Source organism: Kryptolebias marmoratus, linkage group LG16, assembly GCF_001649575.2.
Source record: "Kryptolebias marmoratus isolate JLee-2015 linkage group LG16, ASM164957v2, whole genome shotgun sequence".
In the NCBI taxonomy this organism is placed as follows: domain Eukaryota; kingdom Metazoa; phylum Chordata; class Actinopteri; order Cyprinodontiformes; family Rivulidae; genus Kryptolebias; species Kryptolebias marmoratus.
Window position 1 is genome coordinate 30780943 of NC_051445.1, and position 21724 is coordinate 30802666.

Sequence of the window (21724 nt, forward strand, 5' to 3'; positions counted from 1 at the left end):
CCCCCCCCCCCCCCCCCCCCACATTGAAATAATTTTGAGTTTCTCTTTTGGGTGACTTTAACTGATCCCAAGCCCAGATAAAAGATTTAATTTGGAACTCTGATATTCAAAAGAAAAACAGGAGAGCTTGCATAGATACGTAGCTTCCAGTGAGCTGTGTCTGATTTGTCTGTGCCAGGACAATGGTTAGCACGTCTACCTCACATGGGGAAGGTTAGGGTTCAATCGCCAGGCAGGCAGTCACAATATTGTTATTAAAATTATTATATTCAAACCAAAACACTATCATTTTGTAAATAGCAACCGTAATGTTTCTATAACATTTAAGACCTTGTTTGATCTGTTCAATATTTCATAATTTCTGTTAACAGACACCACAACAAATGTTCAGAAATATTTTTTCTTGATTTCGTGGAGTTATTTATTGGATACATTTACTGAATGCTTCATTAGAAAACATTGTACTGTGTATCCATCTTGGATTTTGACGTGGCAACTCAATTTTTGATCGCAATCTTATGCCAAGACGCATCCACACGATCTTATGCCAAGACGCATCCACACAATGGAAGTCAGTGTGTTGCTTATTTTTCAAACAGTCAATTCTGTTCTCATGAATGAATACAATTATTATTTAATGTGTCTTTCAGGATTAAACAATTGGATATAGTTGATTACCATTTGTAGTCAGTCCAATTCAAGATGGTGTCCACAGGTTACTGATATTAGCAAACATAATAATGGATACAGTACAGTCAGTTTTGATATTGAGCTACAGTTTGATGTGGTAGTAGCTGAGAGTTGTTAACAAAACACTCTGAGCATGATGTCTAGCAGTATCACAAGATTGCACTTTGTTATTTTCAACATTTTATCAAAATGGCTACAACATTTTAATTTCTCTACATAGGATCATCTTAGTCAAAAACTTGCCTCAATGTTTGCTCTTTTGAGGAATACTTGGCATTTAATGTTGACTCTTTTTTAACTAAAATGCTGTATCTGGGATGACCCATTTCAAATATTCTTCCACAACTATCTTCCACTAAAGTTCAGTCAGTTGATTCCAGCCTTATGAATTTTTGAACAGTTAAATGCCAGTCTGATCCTGCTGATGTTTTCTGTTTTCAGCAAATGGCTGTAAATGACTGACAGGGTGTCACAATACTATTATAAAGGTCCTTGTGAGCCTGTTGATTTAATTTACAGAGAGAAGATGGCAGAGTGAAAATCATAGAGTTGGATCCACTCCTGCCCTCAGCTCTGAGAGTATGACAGCCTGTCCAAAGCTGGCAGCCTCACTAAACTCTTTCACAGTCAAGCACAAAGAGTAGTGTCAGGCTGTGGTGAAAGGCTGTCCTCACTGGGCATAATGAGAGCACCAGCAGAACTATGTGCTGTAACATGAATGAGACACACAAAAGCTAGAGATGGTTTTCATCTTGAATTTTGACATTCTCACAAAAGCAGAATAACAAACAAGTTGTTAGTGCAGACTAAATAAGTGTCTTGACTCTTATAAGGCCCATCAAAGAAAATCTGAAAAAGAGAAAGTAGCCAGGTTATCTGAGCGCATTGCATTTTCAGATTCTCTGTATGTACCAACAAAACTTACAGATACCTCCAGATTCCAGGAAGAAAAACTGCTGCAGAAGTAACACCAACCCATTGGAAATTAAAAAAAAAAAACTTTTGTGAAATTTTTTAAATGATGGTGCAGGGGTTTGAGCTGTGAGCTGCTGCATCGGAGCAAGAAGTTTGCAGGTTTCCCTTCCACCTGGGGCCTTTTCTGTGTGGAGTTTGTATGTTGTTCCCATGCATGCCTGAGTTTTCTCCATCATATTATTTAGTATCAGTTCTCAAGAACAAATAAATTTGGTTGGAATAAGAGTTTTAACAAGCGGTACGCAGATGTCCTCTGTCACAGAGTCTTGAATAGTAAATACTTTTATTTTTCAAGGTAAATGTTTTTCTGCACCTGCAGTGCTCAACGGTGTTTAGCTGCACGGACATATTCGTGTGTGTTTCGGATCGACTGAAGCTAAATTTAAAGAAAGTTTTCACAAAGGACGAAGTGTTACATTACATCTTTGTTGATAAAAATTTGGAGGGAAAATATCTTTACCACTTTTTCTTTGCTCCTGCTGGAAGGCGGACATCTTTTTCTCTGTCTCCTGAGCCCTCCCTTGTCTGCCCTGCTCAGCTCTGTGTCTTGTCTCTTTTCGGAGCCTCTCTTTGCATATTTCCCAAAAATTATGAACTATTGATCTGGTCAGCTGGTCTCTCAACGCAATTGATCAAATTTTCTCGACAAGGAGACAGGGCAAGGGAGAGCCCGCTTGTCCAGATGGGATATCTTTTGCTGGATACACAATGGATTCCTGGCAGAAGTGGAAGATTGTGTGCCTATCGACTTTATCAGTCGAGGACGTGGAGGATCTTTACATATTTGGGTTTTTGATTACAGGATTTCTGCTGTTTGGATTGGGCAGTTACCTGACATGTCGACAAATTCGTAAAATCCTGGCAGCGGTTCTGACCATTGAGAAGCTGCCAGGAATGCTTGATGGGATCTGCAGAGCGATCAACACTCAGACTGTGATGTTACATGAGCAGAATCGCACACTTGATGTGACCCTTTCACAGGATTGCAAGCTAAATGCAGTTCCTGGACTCAGGAATGAAATGGGATAAATCTTGGAGAAAGTTGTTTGCTCGGATCTGGTGGAATAGACCTGGAATTTGGCTGTTTGGATTCACCATTGAGAAGCACCAGCAAGACTTTCAAGGCAGACGGAAAATAAAAGTCAGCCTGACCCAAAACAATTGTTGTTATCTGAATTTGGCTCCCCCGATGCCGGCCTTGTTGGCCAGCTATCTTCAATTTCAATAAAATAGATTTATCTTATTAATGCTTCTCTAAGAAGAAAACTTATTCATATTTAAATGGTCTATTAAGACCTATTATCACTGTATCAACTTTAATATTTCCTCTTAGATGAAAGTTTTTATCCAAGTTAAATAACAGACTTTAAAATATTCCCACTGATTTATAGATCACTGAACAGCTCTGTACCTAGTATACTAAAGACTTGTTATTATTATCAATATCATTCTATCAACCGTTCTGTTAGCTAGAATTGCTTTTGATTAGTAGTCTTGATATTTTTAAAACGTTTCCTCTTAGAGGAAAGTTCATTCATGTCCAAACGGTCTATTAGCTTACACATCACTGACCGACTTCAACATATCATATACAAGACCTATTATTGTTATACTTTTATCTCTGTATTTCTGTATTTGATTCTGTACCTTGTTGTTTCTGTGTTGTAAAGCACTTTGAATTGCCTTGTTGCTGAAAAGTGCTATATAAATAAATTTCACATTACTTCACTTCACCTCATTGTAATGTGAAGGGAGCAATGTTATTTGCCACCAGGTGTAATAACAAAGCCAGGGGTGGAACATGCAGTTTTTTTCTGCAGTTTTTTTATATTTGATTTTCTTGTTGTTAGCACTTACTCATATTGGTAGAAAAAAAATTTAGTCAAAAGATTTTTTTTCTCCTTTAATCCTTGCAGTGCATCACTTATTTTTCAAGTTATTCAGCTCACAAGGTTTACATATATATGATCGTGGCCAGCTTGGATTTTGATGTGGCAACCCAGTTTTCAACAGGAGCCTTACCTATGTCTAGCCCAGGGTCAGGCATCCCTGGTCCTAGTGAGACACTATCCTGCATGTTTTACTTGTTTCCCTGCTCCAACACACCTGATTAAGTGGTTAAATTACCTCTTCATTTTCTGCAGAAGCCTGTTAATCATCCATTGATTCAAATCAGGTGTGTTGGAGCAGGGAAACAAGTAAAAATACGGGATAGTGGCACTTGAGGACCAGGGGTAGGCAACCCTGGTCCTCAAGTGCCACTATCCCATATTTTTACTAGACACATCAACACACCACCATGGAAGTTGGAATGTTGCTTATTTTTCAAGTTATCCAGATCACAAAGTTTATATGACTCTGGCCAGCTTGGATTTTGACATGGAAACTGAATTTTTGATAGCAAGCTTTTTTATGTCTAGGTGCATCTACACACATTTTTCAAGTTATCCAGCTCACAAGATTTGCATATATATGCTATTGGCCAGTCTGGATTTTAACATGCCAACCAAGTTTTTTTAGAGACCATGCCTAGACACATTCACACACCAAAATGGAAATTGGCATGGTGCTTATTTTTTAAGTTATCCAGACGAACAGACAGTTGGAGGGTATTTTCAAAGTCCCCTATTCTGACTAAACAGCGATGATTATTATAGTATTGTCTAAATGCCGTTTTCTGCCCTTTCTAACCTATAATTATCTACCACATTAACCCACAATGCATTCATTACATGTCACATATAGCAGCTGCAAACAAATAAAACACAACAGCATTTTTGTACAAGTTGTGGTGAAGTCTTATGACTTGTTTAAATATAAAACCAGATATAGACATTTCCAAAACTTATTATTTTCAATTTAATTCAGTTGATTTCTAAAGCACCAAGTTACAACAAAAGTCACTCATGCAGAGCACTAATAAAAACACTGACAGAGGTGGATGTGTTTTCTTCCGACAAAAAAGGACAAGGCTTTTCTAAACACCTAGGGGCATGATTTTCATGCAACAACAGTGAAGAGCTGAGTTGATTGCATTTCAATCAAGCGAGACAAACACTAATTCAATTCATTGTTTTATTTATTTATTAATTTGAGGATCCTCAGAATTATAGGCTTCTTTCGTGAAGCGTGGATGACTGACACTTCTGTGATAGATTCAGCAGCCTTTCTGTGTTTGGACCGACTGTTTACTGTCAAGACTTTAACATATAAATATAACAACAAGCACTGAGACAGAAAATTCTGGCAGCCCACAGATGGCTTAGTATGTGTTTGCCTGTGGATATCAAGCTGCACACAAGACTCTTTTCTTGTCTGTTATTTTTGCTTCAATATTCAGTTTTGGCCATAGGAAGAGTTACTGGGAACATATTTTGTTAATTTATTTTGAAAATATTGTTACTGCCTTAGTTGCTAATTTGTCTTAGAAATGTTTTTTAACCTGAAATATTTTCAAAATTGAAGAAATTCATTGACTGAAAATGTATTCTTATAACCATGATAACTGAAAATTTAGCAAACATGGTATTATGACTGTTCAACTTTATACAGAATAGGTTCACCGAACAGCTATGAAGTAAAAGCATTATTTCTGTCCAATAGTATTTGTCAGTGGGATGAATATGTCATCAGAAGCAAGAATAAATTGTCAATCACAGGGATGTGAGCAGTTATGATCAGTGTCCGGGTCACCAGCACATGGGTGGCTGAGACTCATTGTTTGGATCACTGAGCAGCCAAGTGAGCTAGTAACAGAGCTGTAAAGGTCAATATTATTATTATTATTATTATTATGTTGTTGTTGACCCTCTGATTCTTTGCCTTTGTCCTGCTTTATAGACAGATGCCGCACTGATGTACGATGCTGTGCACATGGTGGCCGTGGCTGTGCAGCAGTCTCAGCAGATCACTGTCAGCTCATTACAGTGCAACCGACACAAGCCTTGGCGCTTCGGGAACCGTTTCATGGCTCTCATCAAAGAGGTACTGTAGATGCTTGTCTACTTCTTCCTCGTTCTCTTCAACTTACACTGAAGCTTCGCACAGCAAGCAAATGCTCCCTAAGAAATGAAGGGCAGAACTTAAAAAAGGCTGTAAACATTATGTGGGAATGTATAAATGGATAGCAGTTATCTATTTATTTATTGCTATGGAAAAGTTTTTGTTTGTTTGTTTGTTTTTGTATGTACAAAAAGCTTACAGGCTTCCTTTTAGAGAGCCTGCTCTTTGAATTCCACAATTATCTCTGTGTTACAATTAGGATAAACAAAGTACAGCTTTGTTTAAATAAAGTTTCTATGTGATTTTAAAAAGTATGGAATTAGTTTTAAACATTTTCCAGGTCTCAATAAGTGGTAAAAACAAGAAAAATGAGCATTTGAGACTTTATTCCCTGTATCATTTTCTAAAAAAAAATAAAAAAAAATTGAAATTTCTCAAAATAAATTTCTCACAAAATTAGCTTTTTATTTTTTTTTGTAAAAGATATACTGAATGTTTTAGTTAAAATTCTGAAACATTTTGTGAACCTAGCTAAGTTTTAAAATGTGGGACCATTTTAACTTAGTTACTGTGCATCTATATCACATAACATCACATTTTCTGCAAAAATACACAATAAAAATCATTGCTTTTTTTAACCTGACAACATAAAGCTAACATTTGTCGCACTTTTTAAATTATTGAATTCTTTATATTTTTATTATTTTGAGTATAGTGTCAGAAGTACTTTTCAGGGCCTTTTACATATTTTTTATACAATTACCATAGTTGTAAAACAATTGTAGTGAATTTAACAGTTCATGTGAACTAACATCCCATTAAAAAATTGCATCCTTTAGTTCACGGGGTGTCAAACTCCATTCCTCGGGGGCCGCTGTCCTGCATGTTTTAGATGTGTTCTTGCTTTAAAACACCTGGTTTATATGCATGACTTGTTGCTGAGCTCCTGGAGAACTTGATTTGGTGTGGAGGTAATTAAACCATTTGAATCAGGTGTGTTTGAGCAGAAAAACCTAAAACTCCCAGGACAGCGGCCCTCGATGCCTGGAGTTTGACACCCCTGCTTTAGTTGTTTTTTGACATCATCCTTCGTCCATGTTTGTCACCTCAACCTTTGACCTTAAACACTTTGCGAAGGAGACTTTAGTCAAAAAGTACTGTCTTTTCTAAAGTGATATAAAGACAGTATAGACCTTGTTTTAGAAACCACTAAAATCCTGTTTTTTATTTGCTTTTTTAATTGACATTCAGCAACAAATGTAGCATGTATATCAACTTCAATTATTACATTGTTACAAACAATCTGCCTGAATGTCACTTTTATCTGAAAAAACAACATTAACTCAAAGATAATGAATGTAGTTATTGTTACACAGTGTCAACATGTGGTCTGCACAGTTTTATATAGTCTATCCATTTCTTCCAAAGTTAAGTAAACGGCCCTTCTTGTAATTTACTTCTGCAGTTATTCTCTCCATCCTGTGTATGTATAGGCAGAAACTTGTACCATCAGAAAATGAATTTTAATTGCTCAAACTGAATTTGAATTTGCGTAATTTGAAATTAAATTTATTGGTTTGAAAATTAATTTCACTAAATTGAAACTAAATTTAATGCCTTGAAACTGAATTAATTTGCTTTGAAACTGTATTTTGTTGTAATCAAAATTCAGTTTGACTACAATAATCCGTGTAAATCCGTGTGTCATTTGTTCTTTCCATTTTCATCTGACTATCAAAAATCAAATAATGAAAAACTGACTGAATCCGTGTATCATTCGTTCTTTCCATTTTTAATTGACAATCAAAATCAAATAATGAAAAATACACTGGTTATTTTGTTTTTTGGTTTTCATTATAAAGCGCCAGGTTTTTCTTATTTCACTTTTAGGCTGAGATCCAAAACCGGGGGACGCGTTAAGGGCCAAGATGGCGGCCGCAGTGACTCGTCAGCTCCAACAGACAGCGTCAGTCTTCGAGGTGTCTTTGTAAACAATGTCTATGGTGGCCGGTAACAAGCTAACATTTGTTGTTTGCTAGCGCTCCTTACCAAACTTCCAGGTCACCTAAACCCGACCAAATAAATATGGGATCCAAAACACAGGATGGAAAAACGGGCAGCAGGACAGAATTTGATTTTAATATTTAATTGTAACTGGTTTAGGTGACCCGGAACTTTGGTAAGGAGCGCTAGCAAACAACAAATGTTAGCTTGTTACCGGCCACCATAGACATTGTTTACACAGACACCTCGAAGACTGACGCTGTCTGTTGGAGCTGACGAGTCACTGCGGCTGCCATCTTGGCCCTTAACGCGTCCCCCGGTTCATTTCTTTGTCCTGAGGAAGCTGTATGTCTGACTAAAATAATCAGAACTCTCTGAATCTTTACCTGTTTTTTACACAGTTTGGTTTGTTACAAACAGCAGAGATGTAGCTAATATACAGGAAGCTTTTACACATTAAAAATACGTGCTATCATGCTAAAATACTTTGTTTTATGCTCTATAACAAAGACAGACATATAGTATGGCATATTAATAGATTTTAATAAAGAAACAAGTTTGATTGTTCATTTCAATTTATTTTACTCTCACACACACATATGCACACACAATCCTCAGCCTTCTATATACACCACATCAATAAATTCTTTATATTTTTATGTGCTGTGAATGCACACACACATGCAGTTTTTTTTAAAGGCCTGGAAAAGTAGTCTTTAAAAACTCCAGGTCATTCCACGGTCTCACACTGCAGTAAAAAAACTCCTCTTTGGAGATAAGCTGGGAAGTTGAAGACAGGTGGGGTCACAGCATCTCTAAGATGGTCCTGTTAAAGTCGTCTGGCTTGAAATGTTCATTACAGAGCTGAGACGACTCTGTAGCAACAAAACCCTCCCTTCTTACTGCAGTTTTCCATTGCCTCCTTAAATCTGTGTCACTGGGAAAACTTCAAAATGTGAAGAAAAAAAAAAACAGCAAGAGCTAATGCGAGAAAGAATACCAGTTCCTCCTGTTACCATTTTGTTGTTTGCCAAATAATATTAGCTACAATTACATAATATTGTAACGATTCGTAAAGGGTTATTGTGCACTTCTGGTGTTACTGTCACTTTAAGTTAGACATGTTATGTGTTGCCGCAAGTGTTATTGGGAAAAGGAGGGTGGGGAGGGGGCTCGCTCTCGCGCTGGTCTGGGATTTTGGCTGGCTGCGCGCCGCGACGGTGTGACAAACAACCTGTAACCAGAGTCGGAACCTGTATCTCCCCTTTGTTGTGTTGTTCTACAATAATTGTCTGCTGTTTTGCTAGCAGAGAGAACGCTACATTGGTGTCAGAAGCGAAAAGTACGAGCCTGTCGCTGCGGAGTTGGTCACTGACACACGGAGATGATGACGGACAAGATTAAGATAGAGGAGCAGAAGATGGCAGCTCGACCACGTTCACCTGCGTATGGGGTGAGAGAGGCGGTGCTGCAACTGTCCGCTGAAGCTGGGTTCTTGCCGGGGTCGGCCAGACTTAAGAACTTATCGCGCCATCACCGCAGTTCTGGCGGACTGGAGGTATTCACGTGATGTAAATAAGTATGGTGGTGCCCAGGGGCATGAAGCTGCCGCTAGCATAAAAACGCCAAAGATTAGCGGTAAGACGCCATGGGAGGTGTTTTTGGCTCAATTTGAATTGTTGGCTGCTGCAGCTGGATGGACTGAGGAACATAAAGCTCTGCAATTAGCTCTGTGTCTGTGCGAAGATGCTGCTGCCTGTTTGCTTCTACTGAGGGAGGAGGAGAGGAGGGATGCTGCTCCTCTCCTGCTGCTCTAGTTGGGGCGCTACAGAGACGTTTTGGACAGTATAACCAACCTGTGCAGCTGCGGTCAGAGTTCCACAACAGGCACAGACTGCCTGGAGAGCCTCTGCGCATTCTGGCCCACGACATTGAGTGTCTCTGCAGGCGAGCTTATAACAATATGCCACTTGCGGTGCAAGCAGAGCTTGCCCGGGATCAGTTTCTGCCCTCAGTCCCAAAGAACTCCGCATACAAACTCAACTTGCACGCCCAGCTACACTCAGTGCAGCTCTAGAATTGGCGCTGGAAAGAGAGGTGTTGACCGGATCCACTGGGGGAGTTGAGGACACACCTGTAGTGAGGGCAACTTTGACACCTGTTGAGCAGCTGGGGGAACCGGGGGGGGCACACAACTGATGTGCAACTTAAGACTGTGACTGGTGACCTGGCCCCAATCAAAGGGAGGGGAGTGTTTCAGTTTACGGTGGGAGACCTCACGGTGCAGTACGCTGCCTGGGTGGCAGACGTGCAGGATACCTGCATCCTTGGACTGGACTTTCTGCGAGCCATGGGGGAGTGTTGGACTTGGGGAAAGGATTGCTGATACTCCCTGAAGGAGAGATGATACAGCTTGTTCCCCCCTCATTGAACCCACCCCTCGCAGCAGCGGTTGCTTCCACCGTAGAGACCCCCACATCACCACCAGATGACCAACAAACTGAGGGGGAGGAGCGACTGTCTGCGGTGAGGGAAATCTGGGCCAGGAATTGTGAGGGATTGACTCACCAACAGCAGGAGAGTGTATGGCAGGTGCTCCTAGAATTTAAGGACACTTTTGCCTTCAATGAGAGTGAAGTTGGCCTTACTGACTTAGTGGAGCATGTCATCGATACTGGTGATGCTCGACCCATCAAAGTGCGCCCCCGCCGCCTCCCTTTAGCTCTAGGAGGCGGCTGACAAGGAACTGGGTGAGATGCTAAGGACAGGCATTATTGAGCCATCTGACAGCCCCTGGGCCTCAGCTGTAGTGATGGTGCCAAAGAAAAACAGCCAGAGGATGCGCTTCTGTGTGGACTACAGACCCTTAAACAAAGTCACAAAAAAGGACTCGTATCCTATTCCCAGAGTGGACGAGTGTTTGGATTTGGTAGCAGGGTCCTCCTGGTTCTCCAGTATCCACTTCCTCCTCCGAAGTGGATACTGGCAGGTGCCGCTGTCCCCAGAGTGCCGACCAAAGACGGCCTTCTGCACTAACAGGGGACTGTGGCAGTTCAGAGTCCTCAGCTTTGGCCTGTGCAATGCTCCCGCCGCCTTTGAAAGACTAATGGACAGTGTACTGGCTGGGGTCCCACGCCAGAAGTGCCTTGTTTATTTGGACGATCTCCTGGTGCACGGAAACTCCTTCGACAATGCTTTGGACTCCCTGAGACAGGTGCTGAGGAGAGTGTCCGCGGCAGGCCTTAAACTACATCCGGATAAGTGCCACTTTATGAGGAGGGAGGTGGAGTTTCTGGGCCACAAGCTGGGCCGTGAGGGCATCAGCACATTGGAGGAAAAGGTCCACACCATCAAAGAGTGGCCCACCCCAACTGACCAAGTCCAACTTAAAAGCTTCCTTGGGCTGGCCTCCTACTACAGGAGGTTTGTGAAGAATTTTTCCTCCATTGCTGCACCACTTTTTCACCTGCTGCAGAAGAACCGTGACTTCAGCTGGACTCTTAACTGTCAGCAGGCATTCGACTGTCTCCACAGGTCCCTAACGGAGTCTCCGGTCCTCACCCCACCAGACCCAAACATGCCATTTCTCCTGGACACGGACGCAAGTAATGTGGGACTGGGTGCTGTGCTATCTCAGGTTGGGCCCAATGGGGAGAGGGTGGTGGCATATTTCAGCAGGATCCTGAATAAAAGTGAACAACGCTATTGTGTTACGAGGCGAGAGCTTCTGGCTGTGGTGATGGCAGTGAGACACTTTAAGTACTACTTGTGTGGTACACCATTCACCATCAGGACTGACCACGCTGCTCTCCAGTGGCTGATGTCCTTCAAGGAACCCGAGGGGCAAGTGGCTCTCTGGCTGGAGGAGCTCCAAGCCTTTAATTTTACAGTGGAGCACAGAGCAGGGGCTCGCCATTCCAATGCGGATGCCCTGTCTCGCCGGCCGTGTGCTGCGAAAACCTGTGAGGCAGGCAGTACTCTGCCACACTGAAGGGGGCGTACTTGAGCCAATGGGAGCTTGTTGCTGCTGTCCTGCACTGCCGCGAGCCGTTAATTTTTGTTTTGCTCCATCAGACTGCCAAAATGGTAATTGTAACGTTTTTTCTTATCTTATCTGTAATACGTACGTGTGTGCGCGCGCGCGCATGTGTGTGAGACAATGAGTGAGTGAGTGAGTGAGTGAGTGAGAGAGAGAGAGAGAGAGAGAGAGAGAGAGAGAGAGAGAGAGAGAGAGAGAGAGAGAGAGAGATTGTGTGTGAAGAATGCTGACGAGATATGAAATAACCAGCAGCTAATTGAATAAGCTACCCTTTTGGGTTTATATATTTGTAAATCTGACTCTAAAGGAGTCAGTGCCTCACCAACCATGAACCTCACCGCACGTCACTGCTTGGACAAGAGGTGACTATTTGTGAGCAGCAGTATGGTTTATGCCAAGAAAGACCACCACAGATGTAGTCTTTGCTTTGAAGATGTTGATAGAGAAGTACAGAGTGAGTCAGAAAGAACTTCATTGTGTCTTTGTGGATTTAGAAAAAGCATACACCAAGTTGCGGAAGGAGGAGCGATGGTGTTGTATGAGAAAATATGGAGTGGCAGAGAAGTATGTTAGCCTGGTACAGGACATGAATGAGGACAGCAGGACAGTGGTGAGGTGTGCTGTAGGAGTGACAGATAGCTTCAATGTGGAGGTGGGACTGCATCAAGGATCAGCTCTGAGCCCCTTCTTGTTTGCTCTGGTGATGGACAGACTAACAGAGGAGGTCAGACAGAAATCCTATGATGTTTGCAGATGACATTGTGATCTGTGGTGACAACAGGGAATGGGTGGAAGAGAACTTGGAGAGATGGAGGTATGCATTTGAAAGACGAGGGATGAAAATCAGCTGTAGCAAGACAGAGTACATGTGTGTGAATGAGAGGGAGGCAGGTGGAACAGTGAGGCTACAAGAAGCAGAGGTCACAGAAGTGCAGGATTTAAGTATTTATGGTTGACTATCCAGGAAAATGAGGAGTGTGGTAAAGAGGTGAAGAAGAGAGTCCAGGCAGGATGGAGTGGATGGAGAAAAGTTTCAGGAGTGTTTTGTGACAAAAGGGTGTCAGTAAAGGTCAAAGGAAATGTTTACAAGATAGTGGTGAGACAAGCTATACTGTATGGTTTGGAGACAGTGGGACTGACAAGATAACAGGAGACAGAACTGGAAGTGGCAGAGCTGAAGATGTTGAGGTTCTCCTTGGGAGGGACAAGGACGGATAGGATTAGGAATGAGGTAGTTGGAGTAATGTATTCGGAACAAAATGTTTATCAAATGTTCACCACTTTAAGATTACTATGTCTACTACTAATTTGTGTGTTGTTGTTTCTGTTTTCCGTATTTTAAGAGTCAACTTGATCCATAGGTTTTATGTGTTTTTTATAAAGCCTTGCAGGTCGCTGTTAGCTATATGTACATGTATGGGAATGGAGTTCAGGCCCTCTTCAATACTTTTCCACTATGCTTCATATAAAGGATTGCACCAGCATGCCATAGGCCTCAGTTGTGCTGCCCAGTAGTAATCCCTGAGAGAGGAAAGGCTCCATCCCCCTTTTCCTTTTGCCATTTGTAAAGTTTTAGTCGAATTATGGGTCTTTTACCTTGCCATATGTATCTGGACAAGATTTTGTCTCATTCAATAAATTGTTGTTGGCCTATCGTAATTTAGTAAGTTGTTTTATGTGTGGTGCAGTGCCGTAAGAGCAGCATTTATGGAGAAGGAATTGCCATCCACTCTGTTCTTTTCTAAAATCATGTGTTTGAATACTGTGTGCGTCTTCATGATATAAGTAGAATTTTTCACCTGAAACTGGTGTTTATTTCAGCATTTTTGACCCAGGTGGTGAAATTGACATGTTTAGCTTCCTATTACTAGGGGAAGGACCGGCAGCAGTGCTGAACATGCGCTTTAAAAATAGCCATCCAATATTCACAATGTGCTTTGGTAGAGTACGTTGTGATATTTACTGTTTATTAATGTAATTGATAAGCAGCACCTTTGCATAGTGAATCAACCAGTTGTGTGTGACACCATAAACTAGTTGTTCACATGCAAAAGAGTAAACAACTAGAAGAAGTATTGCTCAGCCCTTTATGAATAGCAAGCGGCCATCAGGGCACTAACGATTGGCCGTTAGGCTGATGGTCCTCTTTTGCATGTGAACAACTAGTTTTTTGTGTCATAAGTGAAGGTGCTGCTTATAAGTCTGAGTTTTCTTGCAGTTGCTCAGACTGAAGAAGTCTTTTGGATAGAAGATGAATTACTTCAATTACTTCATCTAAGAAGTAATTGTCCAGAGGACCTGACTCAATCTTGTTAGAACCCATTTTAAAGTTTTAGTAATTTTCACACATTTGCTGTATTGGAGAGGCTAGAGTAGCTAATCCAAAACTTTGTTTCTGAAAAGAGGTTAGAGATTAGGCAACCCTCAATGTAGTGACACCTCTATGATCTATTGTGCGTTGTACTTACTGGTGATCAAGTTACAGGTGAAAAAGATGGATGGTTGAGATCCAACATGTATGAAACAACAATACAATGAGCCACACCTAATTAGGTGGATGTACATCACCTCACAGTTTTTATTATGCAATGTTGATCGTTCATTCCCAAATCTTCCTGATTTTCTTCTTTTTTGTCGTCTCATCATCTGGTGCTTTGGGGGAAAGTTCATGTTTTCTAAGGTAACAAAATCACACAGGTCAAAACTGCTTTTTATGTGAAATATTCACGTAAATATGTTTCTAAAACGTCAGATAAAATTATCTAAATTTGCTGCAATATCAAAGGAAATCTAAAAACTTTATTTTAAACTATATTGCTTGATATAGTTTACAATTGAAAGGTCATGACTAAAAACTATCTGGGAATGAGTGCAGTATTCCCTTTTAAAACTTAATTACTAACAAATTAAAAAGCTCTTTTGAAAAATACATTTGTACCTTGCCTTGAAAAATATTCTCCCAATTTAGCAATTTTTAATTTTGTTTCTTTTTAACCTGATATTATACATATACCTTTTGGGTTTGTTTGTATAATCTGGTCAGCACGATATGCAGCTCATTTTTTTAAGGTGCAATGACTGTTGATGAAAAAACAGAAAACCTAAAGTCTACCCACAAATGTAAAGACTTCAAAAAGTTGTTTTTATTTTGTATTTCTTTTTTCATCCATGTTTGCATCAAATCCAAAAAGTATCAACTCTGTCAGTTTGACACATCAAGCTACAGTACTGAAAGTTTTGCACACTCCTTAAAACAGAAACGAATCAGACTGAGATGGATAAATAGCTTTGACTGGGATGTTTTATTTTAAGACATACAGTGTTACTTTAGCAGCAGTATGTGGTGTTTGTGTTTACCAGTGCCCAAGAAATTTTCTGTTTAAGACCAGATATAGTTTCTGTAAATACTTTAATAGTCAGAATACTTCACTGAGTTGATATTGTCACCAGAGTTAATGAGTTTATTATACATGTGGGGATTTTTAAATGACCAGATATTTCAAATTTCATCTCATCTCAGCAGATCACCATCTTCCACATGTTTGCAGAGATTATTTATTTCACAAAAGTTCATGTTTGTGGACTGTAGTTATGGCTTAAAATGGTCCAAAGGCTGAAGTCTCTGCTAACTGGGCTTTAAAAGTTCACCAGAGTTATCTTTGGTCCTTCTATTGCCTTTCTCTGCCCTCCTTGCCTGACATATAAGGTTTGATACTCTACCTTTTTTTCTTCAACTTTCATGTGGTTCCATTCTGGTGCCACTAGGTTTTTTTTACACCCTAAGTTTATCTGTCTTTCTCTAACACATACTGTATTCCTAGCTGGTTTGGAGAGCTTCATGTTCTCCATTTTTGTTACTTTGCTTAATGATGCTGCAGATTCAGTGGCAGGTGTATTTTTACTGGAAATATTGACATTCAAAGAAAAACTTGACCATTTTAATTAACAGCTAGGCTGAACACAGCCAGGACCAAAGAGCATTTTTACCATTTGCTGCATTTGCTGTTGATTGACTCATATGGAGGTTATTATTGTTTGATTACTGTCAAAAACATTTCACAAGTGAAAGAAGCAGTGAGAAGAAAACTTTTTCAATACATTTAACAAAAAAAGAAACAATAATTAGATAATAGTTGGTCTTTTTAAGTATTATTACAATTATGTTTAAACTCTGTTGCATTTTCCTCATTAAATAAGGGCAAATCATATTAATCTTCGCTGAAAATTTCTGTTAAATTGCTGCAACAATGTCAGTTTCCCTGCTCAGGGACAAATAAAATATTATTCTAAGTTATCCACACATCTCTCAGCAGCAGCAGCAGTATAAGTGGAGTATTACTCAGACACTGAGTCATAGTACTATGATGAGAACAGCTGACAGAGTAACTTGCAGATCTGTTTGTCCCACTCGTTGAACTAAAGATAGGCACTTCAGGGTCTGACTTCTCAACAGAAAACCACTGTGATGATTTTCTGTGCCAGAACAAAAGCTTGTTCTTCTGTGAGATGCTTTCATCCTACATTGTATTCTATCACAGCCCTAAATATCTGTAAAAAATAGGGTAATTTTTTCTCCACTGTTACAAATGGAGACTCAGACTCTGTTTGAGCACCTTGATTCACTGTACAAATACACAAACAAAGAACAAACAAAAAAAGGAAGACTTCTTCACTGCTTTTCCTGCAAAACTGAAATCAAACCCCATGAAGGCAGAGATGCCTACTTGTTGCTGTAAGTTTAACTCCTTCCTTCTCTTTGCAGGCTCACTGGGATGGTTTGACAGGGAGAATCTCTTTCAACAGGACAAACGGCCTGAGAACAGACTTCGATCTAGATGTTATCAGTCTGAAAGAGGAGGGGCTTGAAAAGGTTTGGTTTCAAATATATGTGTATGTAAGTGTATGTATGTGTGTGTGTGTGTGGGGGGGGGATGTGTTCTCTATAGAAGAGAATAGAATCATTATTTATTTGTTCCTCAGAGGGGAAATTCCAGTGTATCATCTGCAAAGTAATAAGCAAATAGAAACAAGCTACACAATAAAATTTCACACATTAAAACAATAATAAAAAATGAAAGAAGAAAGAAAAACTGTCAGTAAAGATAATAGATAAAATATGCAAGTGTACTGAGAATGGAACTTTATAATTGTACTTTTATTTCTGCAAATACAGGCTATGGAAAAGAATACGGAGTTCTGTGCAAAGAACAGCAGGAACGTAAATACCCCCTTTGTCTAGATAAGTGGTTGTCAAGCTGAGGGTTGTGACCCTGAGTGAGGGTGTATGACTGCTCCTTTTTTTTTTGGCCCTAAAAACGTTGTCAGTGGAATTAATGTTTAAACGCTGTCGCAACTCAGACTTATTTTTGTGTTACTCAAATCCTGTTTTCATGACATTAGAATGACAAGACTCATTATTCTTCAGCTGGCGCATGACTGAAAAAAGTGGTGATGAACAAAGTGTTTATTTCTCTTTAATGGAGGAACAGTTTGTTGGCTGGAGGAGGAATCACCTTCAATCAGAGTCAGACAGCTCAAATGATGATGGTTGAAGTGAACTTATCTGAGCGGGACATCTGACATATAAACCTGTTTATGATACACTGCTTGAAATGTTGTAAACTCATGATGTGTGTCCTTGTGTTACTGTGAACTCAGAGATGAAAAGAATTGTCTCCTTAGTAACATTAGTCAGCCACTCAGGTTTTTAAAAAGAAAACTTTAATGTACCAATCAGAAAAGTCATTTTAAAAATCAGCATCAGAGAAGATAAAAGATTAACTCACTAACACTGTGAGAAAATGACATCAGACCTCACTAATAAACATGATTAATTTGTCTGGCAAATACCTGTTTGTTTGTTTTGAAAAAATGAAAATAGACTCAGAGCCAAAAAATACAGTGATAACATGGAACTTTTATAAATTTATATTTGTTGGGTTTCGGTGCACAGTCTAGACTTTAGTTTCATGATTCTAAAGGTCATGAACATTTTGTTTTATATCTTTCTATTTTTGAATAATCAGAGGCTGATGGAGCACTTGAGAAAATTTGAGATCTCCAGTTGTAGAAAGGTTTTGCACTTCAAATCCATAACTGTCACATCAAACAAACCTTTGATGTGTGTCTTCAATTATTTGTGTCTGTTATCACAGTTACTTGTCAATTTCAGCAAAAGGTTTATTTATAGCAGGGGTAGGCAGTCCTGGTCCTTGTGTGCCACTTACCCACATGTGTTACTTGTTTCTCTGCTCCAACACACCTGATTCAGTGGTTAAATTACCCCTTCATGTTCAGCAGAAGCCTGTTAATCACCCATTGATTCAAATCAGGTGTGTTGTAGCAGAGAAAGAAGTAAAACATGCAGGATGGTGGCTCTCTAGGACCAGGGTTGCCTACCTCTGATTTATAGAATATGTTTAAAACAGCACTAGGTTTAACTAAAATGCTTAACAACAGAATGTCTAAAATGTTGGTCAAATTATTTAATCTGATGGAGACTGGATTTTTTAATCATTTGAAACAGGAAAGAGGAAAAAAAAACAGAACTTACAGAAAGAAATTGAATCTTGCTGACAATAAATTCAAATTATTATAAATCCTTATGTTGGACAAAATTATGAACCCATATCCACAAACTTCACTCACAGTCCTGCACACTGTAAATTACTGTCTTGGAGGGTTTTTGTATTCAGTTTATTGCTCTTATTTGTCTTCATGTTTCAGTTTGAGTTTATTGTTTATTTTATTCAGTCATATTTGTAAGTCTGGTCTTAGTTCAGTTCTTGTTGTGTCTTTGTTTCCTGTTATTATTCACCTCTCCTCAGTCAGTCACTTGTTTTCCTGCCGAGCCCATCTACACCTGCTCTTCGTTATCACTCACCTGTGCCCACTTCACCAAATTACCCTCTGTCTTTAAAAACCCGGTCATCTCCTCCACTTACTCGCTGGTTTGTTTGTCTATTTCCTTGATGTTTGGTTCTGCTCGTCTCCTGCCCATGTCCGTTCGGTTTTTGTATTTAGTTAGTTTTGTATTGTTTTCTTCTTGCTGCCTTGTCAGCGTTTTGTTTTTGGTTTTCTTTTATTTTAAACAAATCAGTTTCTTTTCATCATGAGTCTGGGTTCTGGGTACACCTCCTTTTCCACCAATCATGACAGAACAAACAGCCACCACAGAAGCCAGCAGACTCAGTCACCAGTGTTTCCCTCTCTTTGGAGGAAAAGGTCCACATCCTGATGGACCTATGGCAGGAACACCTGCTCGGCTTTCTAGATGGGCCTTGCCTCCCGTCGGCAGTTTCTCCAACATCCCGCGGACACTGTCGGTGAAGGCGGGCACCAGCTGCAGCAAATCCTGCACCTCCACCTGTTGCGCCAAGACCAGAGCCATCTCCACTCACAGCACAGTCCATGACTCCATCAGTTCTGCATACACCAGATCCTGTTCCCCAGTCTCCAGCTTTTGCTTCCTCATCATTTCATCACCACATACAGGCATCAGAGATTTCACCTACGGAGCACCAATCCATAACCACTCAGATTATGAAACTACACCTCAGCCACAAGAAACATGGACCCCATTCACAGAAGAACTGCCTTATCTCTAATAGAAAAAATCATCCGTGCCAAACCTGAATTTCTAAGTATCTCCGGTTTCAACAACTTACTCACCCAGGTGAAACTCATGTTTTCAGGACTGGATAGAGTCATGGAAATTGCTTCAGAGCTGGCTGAAACCTCTCCAGCGGCTGAAGCGCCCTCTGTGTCTCTGGTGGCTGAAGCGCCCTCTATGTCTTCAGCTCCTCATAGATGTCATCACCTGAGGAAGTTGCCACTCACAGTGCTTTTAGTCTCTGCATCTCCTTAAGTTCCTCCAGCGCCGCTCTTTCGAGAGCCTTCAGTCCCTCCAGCAGCTCCACTCTCTGCAGTGCTCTCAGTGTTTCCAGCGCCGTCTGCAGTGCTCTCGGTCTTTCCAGTGCTGGTCCTGCGGACCCTTGAGCCTCCAGTGGTGGTCGATCAATCAATCAATCAATCAATCAAATTTTATTTGTATAGCACATTTCAGCAGCAAGGCATTTCAAGGTGCTTAAGACGCTCCACCTTCCTGTGTCTCCGTGGGGGTCGATGAAGATGACGCTCCACGTCCACCTCCCCGTGTCTCTGTGGAGGTCGACGAAGGCGATGCTCCACCTCCACCTTCCTGTGTCTCCGTGGAGGTTGACGAAGGCGAAGTTCCACTGCCTCCAAAGTCCCACATACCTGAGCCTCTTGAGCCCCAAGGCTACCACGCCCTCGAGCCCCCAGGGTTTTCGGAGCCAACGGGGTTCCTAGTTCCTGCGTCTGTCAGAGGGTCCTGGAGGACGCCTTGTTCTCCTCTGCTTTGCCTAGGACGATTCCTTGATCATCCGCCTGAACTCTTCCCCCGTCGTGGGCGGTTCCCGAGCCATCTGTCTGAACTCTGCCTCCATCACGGGTGGTACCTGGGCCGTTCCCGGGCCGTCCTCCCAAACTCTGGCTCTGTCCACGGATGGTACCCGGGCCTGGCTGCCACCCTTCTCTAGCCTGTGTTTTAGATAAACTTAGCTTTTTAAAAAGCCTTTTGACACCCTAAGTTGGCATTTATTGAAATGCTTTAACTCTTAGTTTGCCTTTGGTACTCTTAGTTAGCCCTCTGGCACCTTTAGTTTAGTTTAGTCTGACTTGGCTTGTATTGTCTCTTATCTGTTGACGTTTTTAAATCCTTGTTTTGTTTGTTAGGTTATTATCAGTTTATTACATCTTAGTTTGGTTTTGCTCAGTTTATCTTTAGAATGAATCAGTATGACGTGTTTTAAATAAGTTTAGTTTAGCTTTTTATGTCTTAGTTTCCTAGCTATTTGTTTTACTTTTGCTATTATTGTGCATGACGACTCTGTATTTTTGTGTTTTCATGATGTCAAGCACTTTGAACGACCTTGTTGCTGAAAAGTGCTATATAAAAAAGAATTATTTGACTTGTTAGCATTAGCCAATGTGCCTTCTTCATTGGTTTTGGTGTCTTCATTAATAACTTTGTTTTGTCTCCTTATTTTTGATTTGTTCTGCTTGTCTTTCACTGTTGCTCTTTCCTTATTTGATATATTATAGCAAATTTGTTTGCAAACAAGCAAGTTTTGTGGGTTAAGCAGCACTTTTATGCAGCCATTTTGTAGCGTCCTAATCCAGAAGTCCTCATAATTTTTTTTTCATCCATTTTTCTAATTTCTGATTAAAATGCTGTTACTAAGAATTTTTTTAATTCAGTATTTGACTTCCACTATGACCAGTAAAAGAGACAAAATTAAATAAATTAGTAAATCATGAAATTAAATATACCATTAAATTATGAAATAAATAAATGTCTCATTTAAGAAAAGAAAAATGTTCAAATGTACTTAGTCAAGAAAGTTCTTTAAACCAGCCACTAGGGAACACAAGCCAGTGTATCTCTCGTGTCGTTCCCAAAACTGAGTAAATGGTGAGGGTTGTGTCACAAAGGGTTCATCCAAGCAACATCATACCGGATCGGTCCATGGGTGAAATTAACAACCACCACAGGTGGAGTTGACAAACAGAGTGTTGGTGGAAACAGTCTTCCACTGTTAGTGGAATGAGGAAAGAAATGTGCCAGGAGACAAAGGGAGAAGAGGAAAGCCAAGAGTATAAGACTGAGGATAGTAACTCTAAATGTAGGGACAGTGACAGTTAAGGGCAGAAACTGGCTGACACGATGCAGAGAAGGAAGGTAGATGTATTATGCGTGCAACAGACCAAGTGGAAGGGCAGCAAGGCTCGCAGCATTGGGGCAGGGTTTAAGCTGTTTTACTGTGGTGTGGATAGGAAGACAAATGGAGTAGGGGTGGTCCTGAAGGATAAGTTTACAAGGTATCTAGTGGAGGTGAAGAGGGTGTCAGATGAATGATGTGCCTGAAACTAGAAGTACAAGGTGTGATGTTGAATATTGTCAGGGGTTATGCTCCCCAGGTTGGATGTGAG

At 40.5% G+C, this 21724-nt stretch overlaps 1 protein-coding gene across 3 annotated transcripts in view; it reads left to right on the plus strand.

The window, feature by feature from the left end:
• The window catches only part of grik2 (glutamate receptor, ionotropic, kainate 2), a 649386-nt gene that overhangs the window by 409697 nt on the left and 217965 nt on the right, over nt 1-21724 (plus strand). For all 3 annotated transcript variants that reach the window (XM_037980176.1, XM_037980177.1, XM_037980178.1), the window contains 2 exons: nt 5506-5649; nt 16473-16580. In XM_037980176.1, the coding sequence (XP_037836104.1) occupies nt 5506-5649; nt 16473-16580 (252 nt within the window). The remainder of the gene's footprint in view (nt 1-5505; nt 5650-16472; nt 16581-21724) is intronic.